The sequence below is a fragment of the Lycium barbarum genome, chromosome 7 (assembly GCF_019175385.1).
Source record: "Lycium barbarum isolate Lr01 chromosome 7, ASM1917538v2, whole genome shotgun sequence".
Lineage (NCBI taxonomy): Eukaryota > Viridiplantae > Streptophyta > Magnoliopsida > Solanales > Solanaceae > Lycium > Lycium barbarum.
The window spans coordinates 126741791-126762746 of NC_083343.1; the positions used below are offsets into that span (position 1 = coordinate 126741791).

At 35.0% G+C, this 20956-nt stretch overlaps 3 protein-coding genes across 12 annotated transcripts; 2 read left to right on the top strand and 1 right to left on the bottom strand.

Annotated features, from left to right (window-relative positions):
* Nucleotides 1-593: 593 nt before the first annotated feature.
* Nucleotides 594-3313, top strand: LOC132604272 (gamma-glutamylcyclotransferase 2-1-like). 2 transcript variants are annotated; one of them, XM_060317707.1, is made up of 8 exons: nucleotides 594-807; nucleotides 1302-1442; nucleotides 1526-1602; nucleotides 1962-2018; nucleotides 2198-2254; nucleotides 2408-2448; nucleotides 2605-2676; nucleotides 2762-3313. In XM_060317707.1, the coding sequence occupies exons 2-8, from the start codon at nucleotides 1334-1336 to the stop codon at nucleotides 3024-3026; spliced, it is 678 nt and encodes a 225-aa protein (XP_060173690.1). In that variant the 5' UTR covers nucleotides 594-807; nucleotides 1302-1333; the 3' UTR covers nucleotides 3027-3313. The 2 variants fall into 2 exon arrangements, with proteins under 2 accessions (XP_060173690.1, XP_060173692.1); XM_060317709.1 differs by having other exon boundaries at nucleotides 1307-1442.
* A 145-nt stretch (nucleotides 3314-3458) lies between these two features.
* LOC132604273 (putative RNA methyltransferase At5g10620) lies at nucleotides 3459-10047 on the bottom strand. 5 transcript variants are annotated; one of them, XR_009568691.1, is made up of 9 exons: nucleotides 9845-10046; nucleotides 9698-9735; nucleotides 8888-9030; nucleotides 7142-7208; nucleotides 6679-6756; nucleotides 6358-6503; nucleotides 5584-5663; nucleotides 4518-4919; nucleotides 3459-3928 (listed from the first exon to the last, which is right to left on the bottom strand). XR_009568691.1 is itself a non-coding variant. In XM_060317711.1 (8 exons), the coding sequence occupies exons 1-7, from the start codon at nucleotides 9894-9896 to the stop codon at nucleotides 5624-5626; spliced, it is 564 nt and encodes a 187-aa protein (XP_060173694.1). In that variant the 5' UTR covers nucleotides 9897-10047; the 3' UTR covers nucleotides 3459-3928; nucleotides 5584-5623. The 5 variants fall into 5 exon arrangements, 3 of the variants coding, with proteins under 3 accessions (XP_060173694.1, XP_060173695.1, XP_060173693.1); XR_009568690.1 differs by having other exon boundaries at nucleotides 3459-4250; XM_060317711.1 differs by lacking the exon at nucleotides 4518-4919 and having other exon boundaries at nucleotides 9845-10047.
* A 1959-nt stretch (nucleotides 10048-12006) lies between these two features.
* LOC132604274 (UDP-galactose/UDP-glucose transporter 7) lies at nucleotides 12007-20427 on the top strand. Of its 5 annotated transcripts, none has more exons than XM_060317713.1 (8): nucleotides 12007-12163; nucleotides 12826-12961; nucleotides 13805-13949; nucleotides 14046-14291; nucleotides 15367-15477; nucleotides 15585-15743; nucleotides 19733-19876; nucleotides 19982-20427. In XM_060317713.1, exons 2-8 carry the CDS (start codon nucleotides 12930-12932, stop codon nucleotides 20144-20146), a joined length of 1002 nt encoding a protein of 333 aa, XP_060173696.1. In that variant the 5' UTR covers nucleotides 12007-12163; nucleotides 12826-12929; the 3' UTR covers nucleotides 20147-20427. The 5 variants fall into 5 exon arrangements, with proteins under 5 accessions (XP_060173696.1, XP_060173700.1, XP_060173697.1 ...); XM_060317717.1 differs by having other exon boundaries at nucleotides 13844-13949; XM_060317714.1 differs by having other exon boundaries at nucleotides 12009-12225.
* The last annotated feature ends 529 nt before the right edge of the window (nucleotides 20428-20956 follow it).

Genomic DNA, 20956 nt, shown 5'->3' on the forward strand with positions numbered 1-20956 from the left:
CCCTTCATTCTTGATCAGAGATCTCGAGTTAGAGTCCTGATTGTGGAAAAGAATGTTGATAGGGAGCGTTGTCCCTTTTGATGGGCCTTACAGGGTGTGAATCCAAAATAGTCAGTACCCTAATACGAGTGGGACAAAAACAGAAAGGCACAATGCATCGATAGCTACTTAAACTTGTCAGTGTATTTCAAACACACAAACCACAACATATTTCAATTGAGTACTCGAACACATAATAAAATAAACATGTTAGGCACTTCTGACTTTAATTTTGAAAAAGCTTTTGCTCGTGTTTACATTCGCCTATTATGTAGATAAATTAACCACATAAAAAATGTCAACTCATTTAATCATACACATTAGCCTCAACATATGAGAAGAAAGTGTCTAATAAAAATATTTCATCATACATTCAAGTGGTCAATTAAAACATACCGTAATTCGAGCGTCTAAACGAAATTTATTTCGAGGAAAAAATCATACTTTCAAGAAAGATGCTCATAGATTCTCACATATGCATATACAGAAGGGATATCCATACATACATATATGGTAATTTCTGTTGGTCCCTCTATAAATACTTTATTCTCTTCTTCATAAACCACACACAAAGAGAGAGAGAGAAACCATAAGAATAAGAAGAAAAATACCCACATTGCTCTCTCTTTTTCTCTCCTTAATTTCATACAATTTGCCTGTTTTGAAACCCTCTTCAGTTACATTTTTATCTGAAGAAATTGTGTGAAAGTTTGTCAATTTTTTTTAAAGGCATTGCCTTTATAGATTTGAACATAACAAGATTTATTGGTAAGTATTTAATCAATTCCCATTTTTCCCCTTTTGATTATTTTATAGTTTTTTCTTTTCTGGGTGTTTGTCTTTTTTTAGCAATTCTATGGATCGTGCATCATCATCTTGTACATTGAGCTGCAACACTTGTACTGTCCTATTTTTGTGACCCTCTTTTGCTAGCATAAACTGATTTTGACCTTTTTTGGTGTCTCGCAATGTGACAACTGGTAAAACACTTAGGTGTCGTTTGGTTCGCGGACAAAGTTATACTGAGATTACATTCTGTACTAATTTATCCACCCTTCAATAAGATAAAGTATAAATTTAATCTCAAGTTTAATCCTGGAATATCCCAACTTATCCCATGAACCAAACGTCCTCTTAGCGCCTTTTTATGGCATATTTTGTTCTAATATCTAATTTTTTTCACCATTTAAAAAAAATATTTTTCTGTTTTTTGCCTGATTTGAAAAAAAAATGTATTTTTTAATTGATGTTATGGTCAATAGTGCAGATATTATCTAGAGGAAGATTCAGAATCATGGTATTTTGGATTTTTGGCTATGGTTCATTGGTATGGAACCCTGGATTTGAATATGATGAGAAATTGATTGGTTACATCAAGGATTACAGACGTGTGTTTGATCTTGGTATGTTCTTGTTGCTACTTCAAGTTGTTGACTTTTATTTGTCTAAATAGTAATTTTTTAATGATATTTGTTGAATATATCAGCTTGCATTGATCATAGAGGTACACCTGAAAAACCTGCAAGAACCTGCACTTTGGATGAAAGCAAAGGAGCCATTTGTGTAAGTGAATATTAGCATCTATTGCCTTTTAATCTCAAATCTTTCCCCCATATGTAACCTAACATGTTGAACACTTAATTTATATACACTACCAGTGTAAATACTTAACTTATATACAGTACTATTGAAAATAGCCAATTTCTTTTGGAGTTAATGACTCTGTCATGGATTTCAAACATCATGAGAATGTCCTGGATTTTCACTTGTTTAAGTTTGAAATCCATGATACTGTCACGATGTTTCTGCATCAAAAGTGGCCACTTCTCGACGAATTGCCAAACACTGGCTATTTTTTTGTTTCAAAATTGATCCGAAAAGTTGCTAGACTCAATTTAACTTTTATGTGCATTTTCTTTCAGTGGGGTGCTGCTTATTGTGTGAGAGGAGGACCTGAAAAGGAAAAGAAGGCAATGGAGGTACATTTCTCTTTTCCAACTGTATAGTGTTTGTTTTTCACAGCAAATGTTATGTGGTTGCCTCTGTAGACTTAGCATTACAATTTTGTTACATACCCTCTGATCAATATCACATTTAATCATCTCAGTGTGATATATTGTTTGGAATTGATCCTGATAGTTTCCTTTTCACTTTACAGTACTTAGAAAGAAGAGAGTGCGAGTATGATAGCAAGACCTTGGTGGACTTCTTCACTGTAAGTCGATAACCTTTTGAAGTCTAGTAAAGCTCTTGAAAGCTGTTTGTTATAACTTGATATGTGGAATTTGATTACCCTGCTACCAAAAGGGAAAAGACATACATTGTGTACTTTGCTAACTGGAACATGTTTCCCTTCTTTCTATTTCAGGAAGAAGACTCCTTACATCCTGCCTTAACTGGAGTAATAGTGTAAGTTCTTTGGCTGCTATCCTATTTGTATATCTTGCTAATTTGGCTCTATGCAGAATCCAATAAAGCACTAAAAAACATGCTATTCAAAGAACACAAAAATGGTAAACAATTTAGTAAAATGATCATTGAATTGATTCAAATTATATATTTCAGGTTTACATCCACTCCTGACAAAGAAAATAATAAGTATTATCTTGGTCCTGCCCCACTTGAAGAGATGGCTAGGTGAGTTTTCATTGTTCCGTTATGTGATCTTTGCTCTGAGATAGAATATTTTCAATATATCTTAATTTTCCATATCCATATGCAGGCAAATTGCTACCGCCTCTGGTCCCTGCGGAAATAACAGGGAATACATATTCAAAATGGAGAAGGCTTTACATGACATTAGTCACGAAGACGACTACATCATAGAGCTAGCAAATGAAGTGCGCAAAGTTCTTGGAATCGGGGGATCTGTTCCAAAGGAGAAGAAGTTACCTGGTCCTTCCCAAATCCCACTCAAATCCCACATTTCACCTGTGAAAATCCGCCCCTTGCCAGAAGCTATAGCTGCCGTTGCTGCTGACTCCTGACAAATGAAATGATCTATTGATCTTTAGGAGGATGAGTTTTTCTCTTTTGACCTGACTAGAATTTTTTCTTCCAAAAATGTTACTTACATATTTAGTGATGTGTTTCTTAGAAGTATCCCTTGTGTTTTTTCCTTTTCTCTGAACTTAAGACTAGGAAGCTAGAATGTGGGGTAGGATAATGAGTTGAGTTGACATACTAACCAGCCAGACGACTTTGTGGCCAGTTTGAACATGGATTCTTGAGTGATTATGAGCACAATTTAATGAAATTTGATTAGTTGCTTACATGTTGAAAGTACATGATCAATTTATCTATATATGAGTATGCAAAGATTGTTCACAGGAAGTAAGATGAGCTTTCCTTTCCCTTTTCAAGGTTGACAATAATCCCTTTCTTTTTCATGCTAAAATTCTTAAGTGAGCACGTAAAAATGTTCTAAACTCTGGATATTATTTGATCATATTCATATGTTCTTCCAAGCCTCTAATGTATGCTTGGGGATAATGTTTTCAAAGAGTTCATCAGTTAGGACATTCGAAGGTAGTTTAAAGTTTAAACTATGCCTTTTTTTTGTTTTTGGGTAAGTTAGATACTAATATAAATTAAACCACTGCTATAGCAGCTAAATTGTTTGCCGGAGAGTTCCTTCCGATTTGGTACAAAAGCATCATCAAAAGTACCAAAAGTATCAATGTTACAAACAATGATAATTCTTGTAAAATTAGTTCCTTCCATGTCTGCCCAAAAACTTCTATTCGCATACACCGGAGTAACTATCATTTGCATTGTCGCACCAAAAGTCTGATCCTTTGCCCCTTCTTTAGCTAGAGCATCTAACACTTGGTTCTGCTCCTAGTACACATGCCTGATCTGGGGGTTCCCTAGCTTCGTCATCATAAATCTGCATTCATGAATTAGGGCACTGTAAATTTCATGACCATTGCTGATCATGTGAATTGGCTCAGCTGAATCTCTTTCCACTACAAATGGTTTCAAGTTCTGCTGCACTGCAATGGTGAGGCCTTCCAGTATTGCTGTTTGTAACAAGGGGTAAGCTCTTGGTGAATCCCACTATCCAGTCACCATTGCTATTCCTAATCACCCCTCCCAATCCACCAGATCCCAGGTTTCCTTACATGCCCTATCTGTGTTTAGTTTGTAATACCCCCTATCTGGTGGAATCCATTTAACCAGGATGGTCATGTTGGGAGTTTAAACTATGCCTAAAGAATAAGAAACAAAAGCTCTGGTGAAATTTGCAAAGATTACCATATGATAAATATCAATAGGAGATAAAAAATAACTTATTAATATCAGGTAAGACAGAATTAAAATGTATAATTGAAAAGCAAATATGTTAAGAATAGTTCCGTTAAGTCTTTTGAATATTGTTTTGGCAAACGTCTCAAAGGAATAAATATCTTATCACAAGAAACGAAATAGTTATCTAACTTGGTCTCCAAATACTCAAAAGAGCCCTAGTAGTTTACCGGATAAATTGATAAGTCGGGCATTCCTGGCGCACCAAGCGAAACCAGTGGTTTCTTGGTCACGACCAGCTAAGGCTTCATTAAAACTAGTGAAGATGGCATAACGAATCATTGTAGTGGCTAAAATATGTTGGGGCCGGGCTCGTCAACACAAGAGAAGTGCCATCCCATTTCACAGACCGTGCCGTAAACAAAGTCAAGCATCAACATTTCTTAAGATCTCAGAGTCGAAACCACCTCCTCCTCTTTAGGCGGGAGGTTAGGCACGTCCGATATCTATAAATGGGGATCAAGGTCATCCTCAAAAAGTACTCCAAACCCGACTTTAGTTGCTCTGATGGTGGTTGAACGAAATTTGGAAGTCATTTCAGTTCCTTCTTCCAATTCCAAGAAAGAGAAATCCTGAAAAATCAGTCAATGAATTATCGACTGCATTTCATGGATGGTAACTTTACTAATAAAGGCAATAACCCAACCGTCTTAGGAGGACTTTGACAGGCTTGCCGCCAAAGACATCTAGCTCCTTGATCATGTAGTTAAGTTAGTGAAGATTAGTTTCATCTTTTCGCTGTTTGCATTAAGTTGGCCTAATTCCTTGAGCCGAGGGTCTATCAGAAACAACCTCTTTACCTTTCAAGGTAGGGGTAAGGTCTGCGTACACTCTACCCTCCCCAGACCCCACTTGTGGGATTACACTAGGTTTGTTGTTGTTGTTGCATTTAGTTGGCCTAAAATTTTGATACTATGATTCTGAGGAACATCTCTCTAGGCTTTCAGCAGCAAAAGGACATCTTACATGTCTCAGTTAAGAATATGGTGATTTGCAAGGTTATGAGATGCTAATGCATGTGAATTGTTTGCTAACCAGTTCACTTGAGATACTGCAGCACAACGGGTAATAAAGCTCCTTTTATTTGAATAAGTAATTAAACCATTACTTTCCACACTCATTACTCAAGGCCAACACAACACATATGTCAAAGCCCGACTATTAAACTTATATTACAACGCATCAAGTTCACTATGAAATAGAATAGAAGCTCAAAAATTAAGGCCGAAGTACTACCTGTACATGTATTGCTTTATCATGGATAAGACATCATTGTCTAGTGATGGTATTTCTGTCCTTTAAGAATGGTCCACGCTCTGTCAAAATATTCAGAAAAATGTATCTATTAGGTTCCTGGAAATTTATGCAAGACATGATGGATACACAATCAGATTTGAGACAAAACGATTAACGCCAAGACACTTCCCACATACATGGATGAAAGGAACCAATAAAGAAGGTGCGGGAGGAACTACGTGGCTAGCCATTTTAGCACACTATCCACCGAAGTTGCAGAATACATGTCATGAATCTCATTTCCGGGAAGCTTTTGCTTGACTAAAATGATCCTATCTCAGACAGTATCTAATACCGAGAGGCACTGAGAATAGATGTTTGCTTTTTAGTTCGAAAGATATATGAGGCTTTTAAAAGGAATGGTTTTCTGTTCACTGCCAAGGGTTTTTCGGAAACAGCCGCCCTACCTTTCAAGGTGGGGGTTAGGTCTGCGTACACTCTACCCTCCCTAGACCCAACATGGTGGGATTCTACTGGGCTTGTTGTTGTTGTTGGTTTTCTGTTCACTGTTGTGTTATTATTAAGCGGATAGCTAATGAGTACAGAGCGACTAGGACACATGAACACTTCAAGTTGTGAAACTATGTTCTCAAACAATCTTCTCAACATTGAAATATTTACCGACATAAATGTGTGTGTGTGTGTGTGGGGGGGGGGGGGGGGGGGGGGAGAACAGCACGAACACTTCAAAAGAAGAATAGTTTCCACTCTCACCTGTAAAGTTGTTCTATCAGTACAACTAAGGCAATCTCATGATTTAAGACTAAAGGCGACAATTTGACTGATATGTTGGCTCTTTCTCGCAATTGTCTCCCATGTCCGTAAGGTCCACCTATGCAAAAGAGTAGGCTTGATGCTCCCTACAAGACAGAGAGGAGAAGAATCATTCAAAAAATCTAGTGTCTATTGTCTTTCGCATAGATTCCCTTCCTAGTGATGACTTTAAAATCTGCAAGGTCATTTCATGAAAGAACTTCCATTTCTCAAGGGAGATTTACTGCTGAAGAATGATAGACATGACGATGCATCACTCACCTTGTTTCCAGCATCCCCAATTAAAGAAGCCATCTGCTCAGATCCCACATCATGACCACGCTCATCCAACATTACAACCTGTTTTTAAACAGATTACAGACAGTGAGAGAATTCCAAAAGAGAAAAATAAGGGGAGAAGGTAACCACATTTTGAATACAATGAACATAATAGTAGGGATCATTTTGGAGATCAGCTTTCTTTAGAAAGAATCTTTCAGAACTGCCGTCAGTGCATAATCATTCTTCAGAAAGAATAGTTCTGCAACACTTAATTTTGTCAGTAAGCTCTATATCATTTAATACAAAGAAGGTCCTATAAGTTACGAACTAGAAAGAGTAATGTTCGAAGCAGTTTGTTCCACTTCACCTTTGGCAATTGCAGACAGTTTTTTGACATTTACAAGAACTATATCCACACAAAAAATAAAAACTTGGAGAGAGCTAAATGCTTCTGAACTGTTACCCATTCATCACGCTTGATGAGGCCCATAACAGCCATATCCTCATGTTCGATTTGAGCCACTACATCACTGTTACAAATGTAAATAACAAGCGTCAGAAGAATATTCTGCTTAACAAAAACTGAAGGCTAAGCTTCCAATAGAGGGTAAAATCCGTAATGTAGATACATGATAAAATCGTACAACGACTATGAATTAAAGTTACTCAAATATGCCAAGGCTGTCATTACACTCTAATATGAAGCAGAAATTCAACTGATTCCATTAGTGGCCCAATGAAATAAAATGGAACTTAACCATATAGCAAGGTAGTTGATGTGCTGTGATTTAGATCATAGCTTACTGGTCTATACAAATTCCAAAAGCTTAAGCGAGAAGGCCCGCTACATATAGTTAGGGGCGGATGCAGCTGTATAGCTTCGGATTCATCTAAAACCGGTATATCCAACACAGAAGATAAATATAATAGGTTTAATACTAAACAATTTAAAGGTTGAACCTATAAAACTTAAATTCTGGATCCACCTCTGCATCTAGTGTTCACACAAAAGACCATAATGTTGGATGTTAGATCAATACTGCTACAGTATTTCTAGAATAATTCAGTTTCTTAATTTTAGTAAGAGTAATCCTTTACTAGTTTGTAGGAAGTATCTATTACTTTGTTTATGCAGCTGTTTAAAACCTTATGGTTGATGAAGTTTAAGAGACAGATTTTCATCCTTATTTTAAATTTGCTGCTTGCATCTCTTTTAGAAAGAAAATCATAACCCATATTTCTGCGGTCCCATTTAAGTGTTTTACTTTTCTTTTTGGTTTGTCCCACAAAAGTCTCTTTCTATATTCAGTGAGTTTTCTAATTCCAACATTCTGTTGGAAATCTTACGGAAAATACTTCAACACGAACACGTGTAGGGACTTTTCTTCATCACGAACACTTGTAGGAACTTCTTTTACACTTGAGGAAAATGCTTGATCACGAACAATTGTAGAGAATTCTTTGTAGCTTGAGGCATGCCAATGGCACTGTCCTTAAGGATATTTCACCCGGTATGGGTGTATCCCCAGGATTCAACAAGCTCTTCTAGTACAAAACTAGGAGCTAGAATCTAACAAAGATTTATCTTAAAGAAAACCCAACACACATCTCATAAAAATACGGGGACAAGAACTTGATTTGATCTCTCTACTTCTCAAAAGAAACACAGTAGAAATATATAGAAGGAATTCATCTCGGTCCTATTTCACCCACCAAATGAAAGGACTTTTGCAATATATATATGTAAAAGATCCATAACCTGAGAATGATTGACAGTGTCAATTTTCAAACGGTTATAATGCACTAAAGGGTATATGGTTAATGGCAATAAAGAACCAAATTTAATTGCCAACATTTAATGGTCTGTACCCATATAATGGTCAAAAACGTTAGTGATATACCAAAATAATGGTTAGTTAAGGCTATTAAAGATCAAATGTATGTTACAAAGAAATGATTCAGACATTAGAGATGTTTATGGCCTATTATATTTTGAGATATTAAAAAGAAAAGAATATTTTTCTAACACATTCTACGTGACAAGTTTAAGACCACAAGATTTAAGGACTACACGCATCTTTAATTTAAGACCACAAGATTTAAAAGTTTTCCTTTATTTCTCAAACTCCGTACGGCAATCAAATTAAGACACTTATATTGGGATGGAGGGAGTAGTTAACAAAATTTGAATGGCAGAATTTGAACGCACCGTGCATTTCTGGGATTAGACTTAATCCGTACATCATCAACGCTACAATAATGCTTAAGCTTCTTCATATACTCATCAACAATTAGCTGCACCCCTTTTGACCGCTTCTTTCCCACAGTTAATATGCGTATAGGTATTGCTCTCTGTATCAAAAAAACACCAGAAAAAAATTGCAACCAATTGTTACACATATGATAAATTTCTTTAGCGTAAGGACCCATTTGGCCACGAGAATTATTCACTTTTCCCACTTTATTTGAAAATCAGGTTTCGCCATGAAAATTCCAGATATAACTTGTATTTAAAATTTGGAAAACACCTAGAAACCTGTTTTCACTTTCAGTATATTCAAACAACCAACTATTTTTTTGCAAAAACTATAGTCGAACACAACTCTAACTTCAAAAATTCCAAATAAAGTGAATTTTTTTAGGTTTCTATGGCCAAACACCTGCTTAATTAAAAATTGCAAGCAATTGCATACATATGATGAATTTCTTTAACTTAACCCGTTTGGCCATGAGAATTATTCACTTTTTTCCGAATTCTTTTTCCACTTTATTTGAAAATCAGCGTTTTGCCGTGAAAATTCCAAATACCACTTGTATTTGAAATTTGGAAAATACCCATAACCCCATTTTCACTTTTTTTCACTTTCAGTACGTTCAAACCACCAAACATTTTTCGCAAAAACTATAACCGAACACAACTCCAACTTCAAAATTTCCAAATAAACTGGAAAATATTTGGTTTCTATGTCCAAACACCTACTTAATTAAGCAAAAAGAGAGATAAATTAAGGAACTTTACCACTGATTGGCCAGCAAATTTGGATTGCTGTTGCTTTCCTGGAGAAATTGTAAAAGGATTAAAAACCAAAAATACACACACACACACACAAAAATAAATAAAAATATGGCTATGGGCATATTTGCTAATTGTGAAAGATTGAGGGACCTGAAGGAAGTGAAAACTTTGAGTTGAGACCTGCTAGAGGCAACACTGCCATTTCAGATGAAAAAGTGAAAACTCTGAATTTATTTATCTTATCTAAACTGTGGCTGGTTTTTTAAAGAATTATGGTTTGCACTCAAATTTTTTTAGTTTCTCAATCCAGGGTAAAAATGTTTGTTTGAGTTGGTTTATTAAGTTAATTTTCTTAAGTGAAAAAAATAATCATAATTACCTCTATTTTACGAAAAGGTCTTATATTTATCTTCTGTTTGAAAGTTTGGCTCACTGATACCTTTAGCATAGCCCACATTAATTTATGAAAAAAATTTACTTTTATCCTTTTTGTTAGCAGAGTCATTAAAATAATAAAAATATAAAAGGTTTAAAATTATCCCTCAAGTTTGCCAATTATTTACTTTTGCCGTATAATGATTTGACTAGTTCAAAACTCTTTTGTCATGCTTTCTGTTGAGCCGAGCGGCTTTCAGAAACGGCCTCTATACTCTATCCTCTTCAAACTCACACCGTAAGATTACACAGGGTATGTTGTTGTTAATGTTATTCTATTTTGAACTTTAATTTGTACATATTAAAACTACAAAATAATATTTTTGGCAATCATTAAACCATCTTATGTACTAATAAACAATGACGGAGCCAAGATTTTCGCCGAGGGGGTTCAAAATATAAAAAAGTAAACATACGAAGAAGCCTAAAGGGGTTCAACATCTACTATATATACATAAAAAATAATTTTAACCTTGTAAAAACAGTATTTTTTTCGGCCGAGTGGGTTCGGATGAACACCCTCGGCTCTATGTGGCTCCTCCACTGCTAATAAACACACATATTAAGTCGTTTTTTTAACCTACTCCCTAATAAACACACATAAGTCGTTTGCGAGAATTATTCATTTTTTTCGAAATAATTTTTCACTTTATTTCAAAATCAGTAGTATTTGGTTATAAATAATTCCAAATCTATTTTGAAGTTGGATTCCAAATTTTGAAAAGTACCTCGAACCTGTTTCCAACTCAATAATTTCAAATAAAGTAATACTTTCTTCTCTCCATGCAAAAAATATAAACTCCATCAAATAAAATGAAAAATATTTGGTCTCTATTACCAAAAGCCTGCTTAAATTTCATTTTTTTTTTGCACGGATTGTCCTTCTTTTGGGGTGGTCTTTAAATTTTGCCCCTCATATTTGTGTTCTTTAAGTTTTGCCCTTCGCTCGGATACCTGAGGTTCTGGGTTCGAACTCCCGCTCAGGCATAAAATAAAAAAATAATTTCGCAAGGCAGGGCTGGGGGGAGTGTATGCCGGATCCGACATACAATCCTTAAGGAAAAACTAAAGTTATACCGGAGGGGCAGACTTTGCTTTGAGACATATATTTTATTTTTTTTACTTTTCAAGGCAAACTTTTAATTATGCCTTAAGGAAAAGTTCCGTCTTATGGGGCATACTTTTAGTTATGCCTTAACTAAAAGTGTGCCCCATAAAATATAACTAAAAGTATGCCCCATAAGGCGGAACTTTTAATTAAGACAACACTAAAAGTTTGCCTTAAGAAAAAAATCTGTCTTATAAGGCATACTTTTGGTTATGCCTTAATTAAAAGTCTTTCCCATAAGGCATAGTTCCTTATGGAAAAGTTTTGCCCCATAAGGCATAACTAAAACTATGCTTTGAGGAAAAGTTATGCCCCTCCGGCATAACTTTAGTTTTTCCTTAAGGATTTTATGCCGGATCCGGCATACACTCCCTCCAGCCCTGCCTTGCGAAATTATTTTTTTATTTTATGCCTGAGCGGGGGTTCGAACCCAGAACCTCAGGTATCCAAGCTAAAGGCAAAACTTAAAAAACCACAAATATGAGGGGCAAAATTTAAAGACCGCAAATATGAGGGGCAAAATTTAAAGACCATCCCAAAAGAAGGGCAATTCGCATTTTCCTTTAACTCCTTACAAAGTTTCAATCTGAAAATAATTTTTAGGAGTCATAAAACTGCACAATTTCTAATCTAAAATAGTACAAATAATACAATGACCAAATTCGAACCTCGTAAATAGTAAAGTAAGAGGCACGTTAGAAGTCAATATAATCCCAACCGCAAATACCGGCACATTTCCTTTTACCTTCTAAAGCCGCCCATCAAAATGGACTATACTCATCATCAACCAACAAAAAAAGAAATTTACACTCCACATAGTATACTTTTCCTTTCTCTTGATCCAAAAAAAAAAAGAAAAAAATCAATTCCTATATACTTAACAAATTATGTAATCACAAGAATTACTGTATACTTATAATAAACAGGTGATTTGATTTTGCTATTTTGGGAAAGTGGGTATTGTGATTGTGGGTTTATATTTATCTTGGTATTTTTCATTTTCCTATTTCATGCTTTAATTATAGGTATTTTGATAATTCAATCTTGAATTAATTCCTATATACAAGCATAAATTTAACAATAAATTATGTAATTACAAGAATTACTATATACTAACACATAAAGCAGGTGACTTTGATTTGCTATTTTGGGAAAGTGGTAATTGTGATTTTGGGCTTTAATTATATGTATTTTGATAATTGTTGGTGCAAAAGATTTAATCTTGAGTTAATTACTATATACAAGCACTAATTTCATAACAAATTGTGTAATCACAAGAATTACTATTTACTCATATATAAAGCAGGTGATTTGATTTGCTATTTTGGGAGAGTGGGTATTGTGATTTTGGGTTTATCTTTATCTGGGTGTTTTTTATTTTCCATTTTTGTGCTTTAATTTGTGCAAAAGATTTAATCTTGGTTAATTAAAAGCTGCATTTGAGATTAAATTAAGCAATCTTAAGGATTATAATTGAAAGTTAGGATATTTGGACTGCATGTTGTACTTTTTGGCTTTTATTTATTTATTTATTTATTTATTTCAATCTAGGTATTTTTCTTTTTTAATTTCTTGTTTCAAATTGCAGTTTTTTTTTGGCAAAGGAGTATCAATGAAGTAATGCAAGGCTATCTTTGAGGTTCAAAGACTTTCTGTTACTGAAGAGTTATTTTCTTTTTGTTTGTTGGACAAATGGAAATTATGGATACAAGTCCTTATTTGAGGTTGGTATTCTTTCAAATTCCAACTTTGGTCCTGAAATGAAATATTAGTTTAGCTTTGTGAATAATATCAGTTACTTGCATGCAAATAAATTATGGTTTCTCTAACAATTCGACTTGTCTTCATATTTAGACATTAATTGTTCATCTCTTTGTTGTATCTTTAGCTTTGTTGTTTGCTTTCTATATTTTTGCCTAGTTTGGTATTTTCCTAAGAAAAATCCTTCCACTGAATTCTGTGGCAACTTGATGAAAGCAAAATGTTGAAATGGCTGATTAAGCACCGCTTCACTTAATGACTAAATCTGTTTAAATTTATGGAAAAATTAAGCAAAATGAATGGAACATCATCTATTTCAGTTCACTTAGTGACACATTTCTTCTTCACTATACCGCTCTTCGCAAAACTTTGGGTTTTGAGAGTGTCCTATATCTTTCACACCCCAACAGAATTGCATGATAGACTCGTATAGCTTTGTTAAATAATAGCCTAGTGCAAAAGGTTTATATGTATGGAGGCAGGCATGTCGTTACATCCTTTTAGAAAGCAAAATACATTAGGAAGACCAAATGGTCAGGGAATAAGAGTAGTCACATTCTACTCTTCGCAATCTTAGAACGAAAATGATACATTAAGTGTCAGAACATAGAAGTATATTACGATCATGTTGTTTGGAGTTATATCATTATATTACGATCATGTTGCTTGGAGTTATATCATTCTTTTTATATGATAAACCTTGAAAAATCTAACCTGCTACCTCTTGGTTGTAAATGGAGTATCTTGTAAAGGAGACCAACCTTCTCTCGTCTGTTTGAAGTTATTTTATTGTATATGGTTTCTAGGAACTTATTGACCAACAGAACGCATGTATTAAATGGCAGTTTATTTTCTGCATTCTCCTATGGCATTGCATCAATGGCTATGGTTTTCATCAACAAGGCCGTGATCATGCAATATGCGCACTCCATGACTCTTCTGACGCTCCAGGTACAATAACATGACTTATCAGTATACACACAACATATTGGATTTCTTTTGTTCTTACCTTTTTTCCCTGTTTGCTGGGCTATACACTGTTATTAGCAAATAGCAACAGCTTTGCTCATACACTTTGGTAGAGTCACGGGATACACAAAAGCCAGAGAATTAAATGCAGAGACCGCGAAAAGACTTTTCCCAGTTTCGTTGTTCTACAATGCGAATGTGGGATTTGCTTTAGCAAGCTTGAAAGGAGTAAATATTCCTATGTATATTGCCATCAAAAGGCTTACACCACTTGCTGTACTAGTAGCTGGATTCTTTACTGGAAAGGCTAGACCTACAACTCAGGTTAGACTTACGTAGTTACTTTTGTTTTCGTTTTCTGCGACTTCTACACAAACGTCCGTGCACTTGTCACTATAAATAAGAGGATCCAAATGTTTATACATATTTGTGAACAACAGCAATATGATTCTGCATTTTAGTTTTCTTCAACTTCTTTTGTTTAAAGTCTTTTGGTTTCTTTCCTCCATATGAGGAAACTTAGTGGAAGATTGATACTAATAGTTTGTCGTTTTGTGTCTTTGATGACCTTTGAGAAGTGAAAATCACATATAGGTAACATTTTTCTTTTAGTCTACTATGTAGTTGATATCGCCCAAATTACTCGATGTACGAAAACTGGCTAAAAAGTTTGGGTCGTACACATATATGGGGATTTCAAGTTAAGTGTAGACTTTCTTGCTAGTGAGACTAGTCCAACGGTTGTGGTGACTTTAGACTTACTATTGACTATTCTATCAGCGCAAACAGTCAAAATTAAGCTAATGCAAATAGCAAAATACAGTCAGAAGATTAGTTTGGAGAAGTATCAATTTCCCTCCCTTTCCTGCTAGGATTGGAAATCCTGTATTTTACATACCCATAGGATTGAGTCCTTGGGTTTCCGAAATAGTGTAAAACGAAGTGCTTCGTATCATTGCTATTTGACTCGGACCTGTTCTAAAAAAGTCGAGGTATTTCGAATTGTTTGTTGGCACGGACAAAGGCAGGGAAAACCTCTGAAATTATTTCAATATTGAACCTTGGACATATGAGAGTTCCGAATCGAATCTCTTTAGAAAGAATTAAAGTATAGGGGGGTTTGGCTTGAACTTACACTCAAGTAGAATTTGATACAGTAATAGCGCACAAAACTTGATTTTTGTTTGCTAATAGATATTCTTCTCTACAGATGCCAAATTGATATATTGTTGATTAATGAGCAAGCTATATCCATCTACTATGGCCTGCCAATTTATCACCCATTGAGTTTTTGCCTAACCATGTACTAAGTGCCACCACCTCTAGTGTGTCAATGATAAAAAGAGCGAATAAGGTTGGTACGGTAAACCTACTAATGGGATTTCCTGTCTTATTTCAGGTAACACTTTCCGTTATACTTACTGCTGCCGGAGTTCTTATCGCAGCTCTTGGAGATTTTTCCTTTGATCTTTTTGGATACAACATGGCCTTTATTTCTGTTTTCTTCCAGGTCTCGCCTTTTTTTTATCATTTAGTGCTCTTGTTGCATGTATGCATTCACTTATCGAGATTAAATTATAAATTCGTCCTAGTTACATGTCCTTGTTTCATTTTCAGACCATGTACCTTGTGTTGGTTGAGAAGTCAGGAGCAGAGGATGGGCTTTCGTCGATTGAGATCATGTTTTACAACAGTTTTTTATCTTTGCCATTTCTGCTATTCCTCATCATAGCCACAGGAGAATTTCCAAATTCTTTATCCATTTTATTTGCAAAGGTTAGGTACTTTGCTTTGTTCTGCATAGTCAAACATCGTCCTTTATTTCTACTTAGAAGCAAATGAGTTGGTAGTTACTGCTTGAGTAGTGTTAGACAATTTTGAGAACTTCCTATCATTGCCTTGTCAATCAAGTTAAAGAGAAAAGGGAAAAGTAAAGGGAGATAATACAGAAGTATGTATCAATAATACATAAATTAGAATGATCAATGAAGCTAGAATGAACTATGAGCCACAAGGATTTCAGATCCCAACGGAGAAAAAAATGACTAGGTGATTTCTTCCTGTGTGTCTAGGCTTTGGTGGACATAGTTACTCAGCATATGTGCATGTGGAGGTAGCAAGTACATGGTAGAATAGGCAAGGTGTGTGCATTGACTCGGTCACCACTATTATAAAAGTCTATACTTGTTTATCCTAGTTGAGATCTGCTATATGAATCCTCTATACTTGTTTATCCTAATACTCAAATTCTAGAGGTACGCTAAATCTTATAATTTCCTGATAACATAAAAATTTATAACCAAACTAAAAAGCTCTCGTAAAATGCAAGATCTAATGTAAGTGTAACAATAACAACTATGCTTTAATCTTAACTAATTGGTATTGTCTATATGGATTGTTTGTTTTCATATTTTTCATGTTTATAGCTAAGTCCATTGGGTTTTGAGAGATTATAGGGGTCTTATGAGACAATTTTCGTCCTGTGATTTAAAGTCTACCTCATGCTTTTTAGCATGTTCAATCATCACCAATGCCACACTTAAATAGGTGCATCAAAAGGTTCATGTAGGACATCAACAAACCATCTCAAGCGAGCTTTTCTCATTATTCTATATGTGTGCTACTTGCACCATTTGTCATATGTGATCATCTTTAATCTTATCTAATCTTGTAGGATCGCATATCGGTATTAAGATTCTCATTCCTATGACACTCATCTTGTGGATATGTCGAGCTTTAAAAGACCTAACATTCACTCCCATATGATATTGCTTGTCACACAAAGTTCTATGAAACTTGCCTTACACTTTGATTGGTATTATTCCATCACTAGTACTCCTGTAGTGCTCCCCGTGTTATTAGAAATAAAAGAAGATACATAAATTATCTTATAGATGAATTAATTACTTGCACCATCAAATTGCCATTGAAATTCAACATCCCGTTTAATGACAATATTAATCCAAAACTCAAATTAATCATCACTATAATCTAATTTCTACGAGGCCATAAAGGAGATAACTTTACTTGTAAAATTGATTTTCAATTTTCAATCAATCAACTATAAAATTAATTAATTTGCAGCATGTGGATCCGTCTTTAAGTTCTTTAGGATTTGTATTGAGAGTGTAGGAGAGAGCAGCATAAGAGAAGCCAATAATCAGAAGTAATCGAAGAAGGGACTCACGTACTACAAGAAGAAGAGAAAGAGTGATTGTTTCGATAATGAAAAGGAAAAAAAAAATCAAAAGAACTAGATTTAAAAAATCTAGTAGCCGCATAGGCGTTAGAAACATGAAGGTGGAAGAAACAACAAGAGAGAGAATCCTGAAACATACTATGGCTAGGATTCGTGGTATCAAATAGAAAAGGGTCCTTGTTTTACCTCATTTTTAATTTTTTTTAATCATCTTTAAAGTTGATTCAAAGAAATGGATACTCCTTGCTGGATGACTTAGCACCACAATTGCTTTAAGCTTGCATTACTTCAGAGCACTTGGGTTTACCTGCCTGAAGCTCGCATTACAACACCATGCATGGGTTTACCAGGAATCTATAACCCAACACTTCGCGTTGCTCTGCCGCAAAGTGACGAAGCGATGACTCTACATGACACTAAACACTTATCCAGTTTTATCTTCCTATTTTAATTCCTCGCGTTTTATCTTTATCCATGCCACTCTTTTTGAAGATTGAGCTTAAATAGCTTAATTGTCCGCATTTAGGCAATACGGTCCCATTTAATCTTATTGCAGTTTTATTCTTCTTATGGGGTTGGTACTTTAGTACACGTTTTGTTTTGTTTTACTTCCACTTATCCTAAAACACTTATTCACTTAAGTGCTTCTTCATCGTTTCAGCTTTTGGTTGATTCCCTTGCTAGTTTCGTTAATTAACAACATTTGCAAGTAGCATCTACTGTATAATATCAGTCTGATTAATTTTAGTTAGCTTGTCCATTACTAGTTAAACAAGTACATGCTCAAAGTAGATCCCCATCGTAAACCCTCAGTTTGAGAAACTCCTTTGTTTCTCCTCCAGATGCTGCTCTGTGTACTTAACTTTTATTGCATTTATATATTTGAGAGTGATTCATTTTTTTCTCAAGCACCAACCAAAGACTTCCAAATCTCTGTCATATGTTTTCTTTAAGTCAATGAATATCTTGTGGAGATTGTTTTTCCTCTCCTTATAAATTTTCATCAATCTCACTTCTAGATATTTTCTTTCATAGGTAAGAGGTAATCGATGTTTTAGATATACCAAGCATAATCCAAACTTATTCTTTATCAATAAGTCTGTGTTCTAGTATTCCTAGCCAAAGTTTTATTGTGTGACTCATAAATTCGTTCCTGCGATAGTTTGAGCAACCTTAAATATTTTATCAGAGTCAGTGTCCGTTTCTCTCCACAAGATAAGCATATTTTTACTCCTTATCATAACATTGCGTAGTTTTGTTGCTATAGTTTTCCTTTTCCAATCATTTCCGAACTTCTATAGAGGTGTCATCTAATCCACAGGGTTGTGCAACCTTCATGTTTTTATGGCGTTCTTTACTTAGCAAACGTGAGTGTACGGGTAGAGCTAGTGGTAGTAAGATATGTATTGAAAACCGAATTTTGAAGGTCAGTCGAATTAAAGAATCATTTCACCATTTAATATATGTTGGATATAACCAAGATTTTGCTTAAAGCACATATTTTATTGATAAAAAAAGATATAAACACGGTTTGCAGTAGGTTTTGGGATTACTGTTAATTTCAATGTTGAATAGGCTATTTCATCTTTGGTCTCCAAGTTAATATGGATCACTCTCTCTAGCACAAGCACGTAAATGACTGTACGTATATGAATGATATGTCTATATGTATGTTTTTTCTTTTTTGTTTAGAAATTTCACGAGTGAGACAATAGATTTATGCAAAGATAAATCTTGCCAGGTTTAAACTTGAGTTTACCAAAACAATTTCAGTTGAGCTGAGTTTGTGGAAAGCTTATTTACGTTAGTGAGGGATGCGCCTTCTGGTCATTTTCACTTGTGTGTGTGTGTGTGTTGTATTTATTGTGTCGACTTTTCCTTTCAGCCTCTTAGATTTCATCAGAATGGGATAGTTTTATAAAAGTTATAGAATTAGTGGAGCAAAATCCTCAGACTGATATCAGGATGACATTCCATCTAACGTCCTACCCCTGCTCCATGATCCTCTTTTTCTTTTTCTTTTTTTCACCTCTTTTTCTCCTTTGTACATGTGTCTTTGTGGCGATTCCTTTCCTTGATTTATGTTCATTGTGCGCTATCAGAGTAATAACAAATGAAGAATATGTAGTGTAACAATAGGTGGTTTCAAATTGAAGAATTCTATTGCTACTGGTTTTATGAGACATGCTACTATGCTATTGCCTTCTACATTCTTTCGTGTCTTTTGGATTTTTATGCATCCCTCAAATCCCCCCTATTTATGATCTCCTTAAACGTGTTCATCATTTGGGGACCTGAAATCTGCCTCCTGTTCAATTCATAAATTTTCCTCTTGAACTCCTGTATGGACCAGGCCAGACAAAAGGAAATCTAACTGAGTTGCTAACTCAATATTCAATCTGCAAAATCTGGAAAAGGAACTATTTCTGTCTCATTGGAATTTTAGACACAATTTTGAATGGAAATATTCAAATCTTCCTTTTGGCTGTTGAAGTCTATTTTTATCTTTTCTGAATGCTTTTTCAAATTTTGTGGTTCTAAACTGGTTCTTTTTTCCCATGAACAGAGTAGTTCAATATCATTTCTTGCGATTCTTATTCTTTCATTGGTGATGGGCATTGTCTTGAACTACACGATGTTCTTGTGCACCATTGTTAACTCGGCTTTAACTACCACGATTGTCGGAGTCCTCAAGGGAGTCGGATCTACGGTACGTACGCAGCTTCAAGTTTTCTTTTCTTTCTTCAATAGCGGAAGTAAAAATCTTGGCAATTTGTTTTGTCGATATTTCCTAACAGTATTTCAATATTCACAGACACTTGGATTTGTCATGTTGGGAGGAGTAGAAGTACATGCTTTGAATGTCATAGGTTTAGTGATCAACACAGCTGGGGGTGTGTGGTATTCACTTGCCAAATATCAACAAAAGAAGAGCAAGTTACCCAAGATAATGTCCGATATCGAAGGTCATCGTAAATAAAAGCTTCCAAGTTGGTTCCACAGGGTTCAATATTTTTTTTCCTCCATTCACGTTGTGAATAGGAAACTACAGTTTCATTCACCATTGGTTTTGTCAAGGCAATAACCATGTGTTTTCAAGTGTGGTGAGTAGAATCAGTTCAATTCGATAGTATCTTGAGCAGGGACTACTTGTTACATGTAAACGTTGGAGATGTTGTGTAACCTTTTTCTTTCCTGTTATCCGTTTGGTTTACGAAGAACATGATCAGATACACATCAAAAGAAGAATGTTTCATCTAAGTCTTGGTTGACAGAGTTATTCCGTGCTTGTATTTGTAAGAGAAAATCAAGTTTTCATTGAAATAGGATCCGCATAAGGAAAAACACTGACATCCGTTGGTTATTAGCAGCATCCCTAAAATGTTTGGGGTTGAAATATGGCTTTTAAATTAAGTTTCAAATAGCACTTGTCATTTGTTGGTTCTTAACGGCATCGCGAAAAGGTTCGGGTTGAAATATGGGGTTCAAATTAAGTTCCGATTTAGTGTGTGCAAGTTAGTTCGAACACCATTGTTATCCTAAAAAATAAAGAAGAATAAGCTTGTGAATCCTGTGTCTTTAGACACTTCTTCTCAGCTTCACTTGTTACTCTCTTAATATGACTTTAGCAAATCTCATTGTGGCAACAATATATCCTCTGGTATAAGCTAAAAGAATGGAGAATTTGACATAATCATTTTTTGGAGACATGGCGAAGAAAAATTAAGAAAATGAAAAAGTATACGATTGTCACTATTGTAGTGGTAGAATGGTCATATTCTCTTCGTGT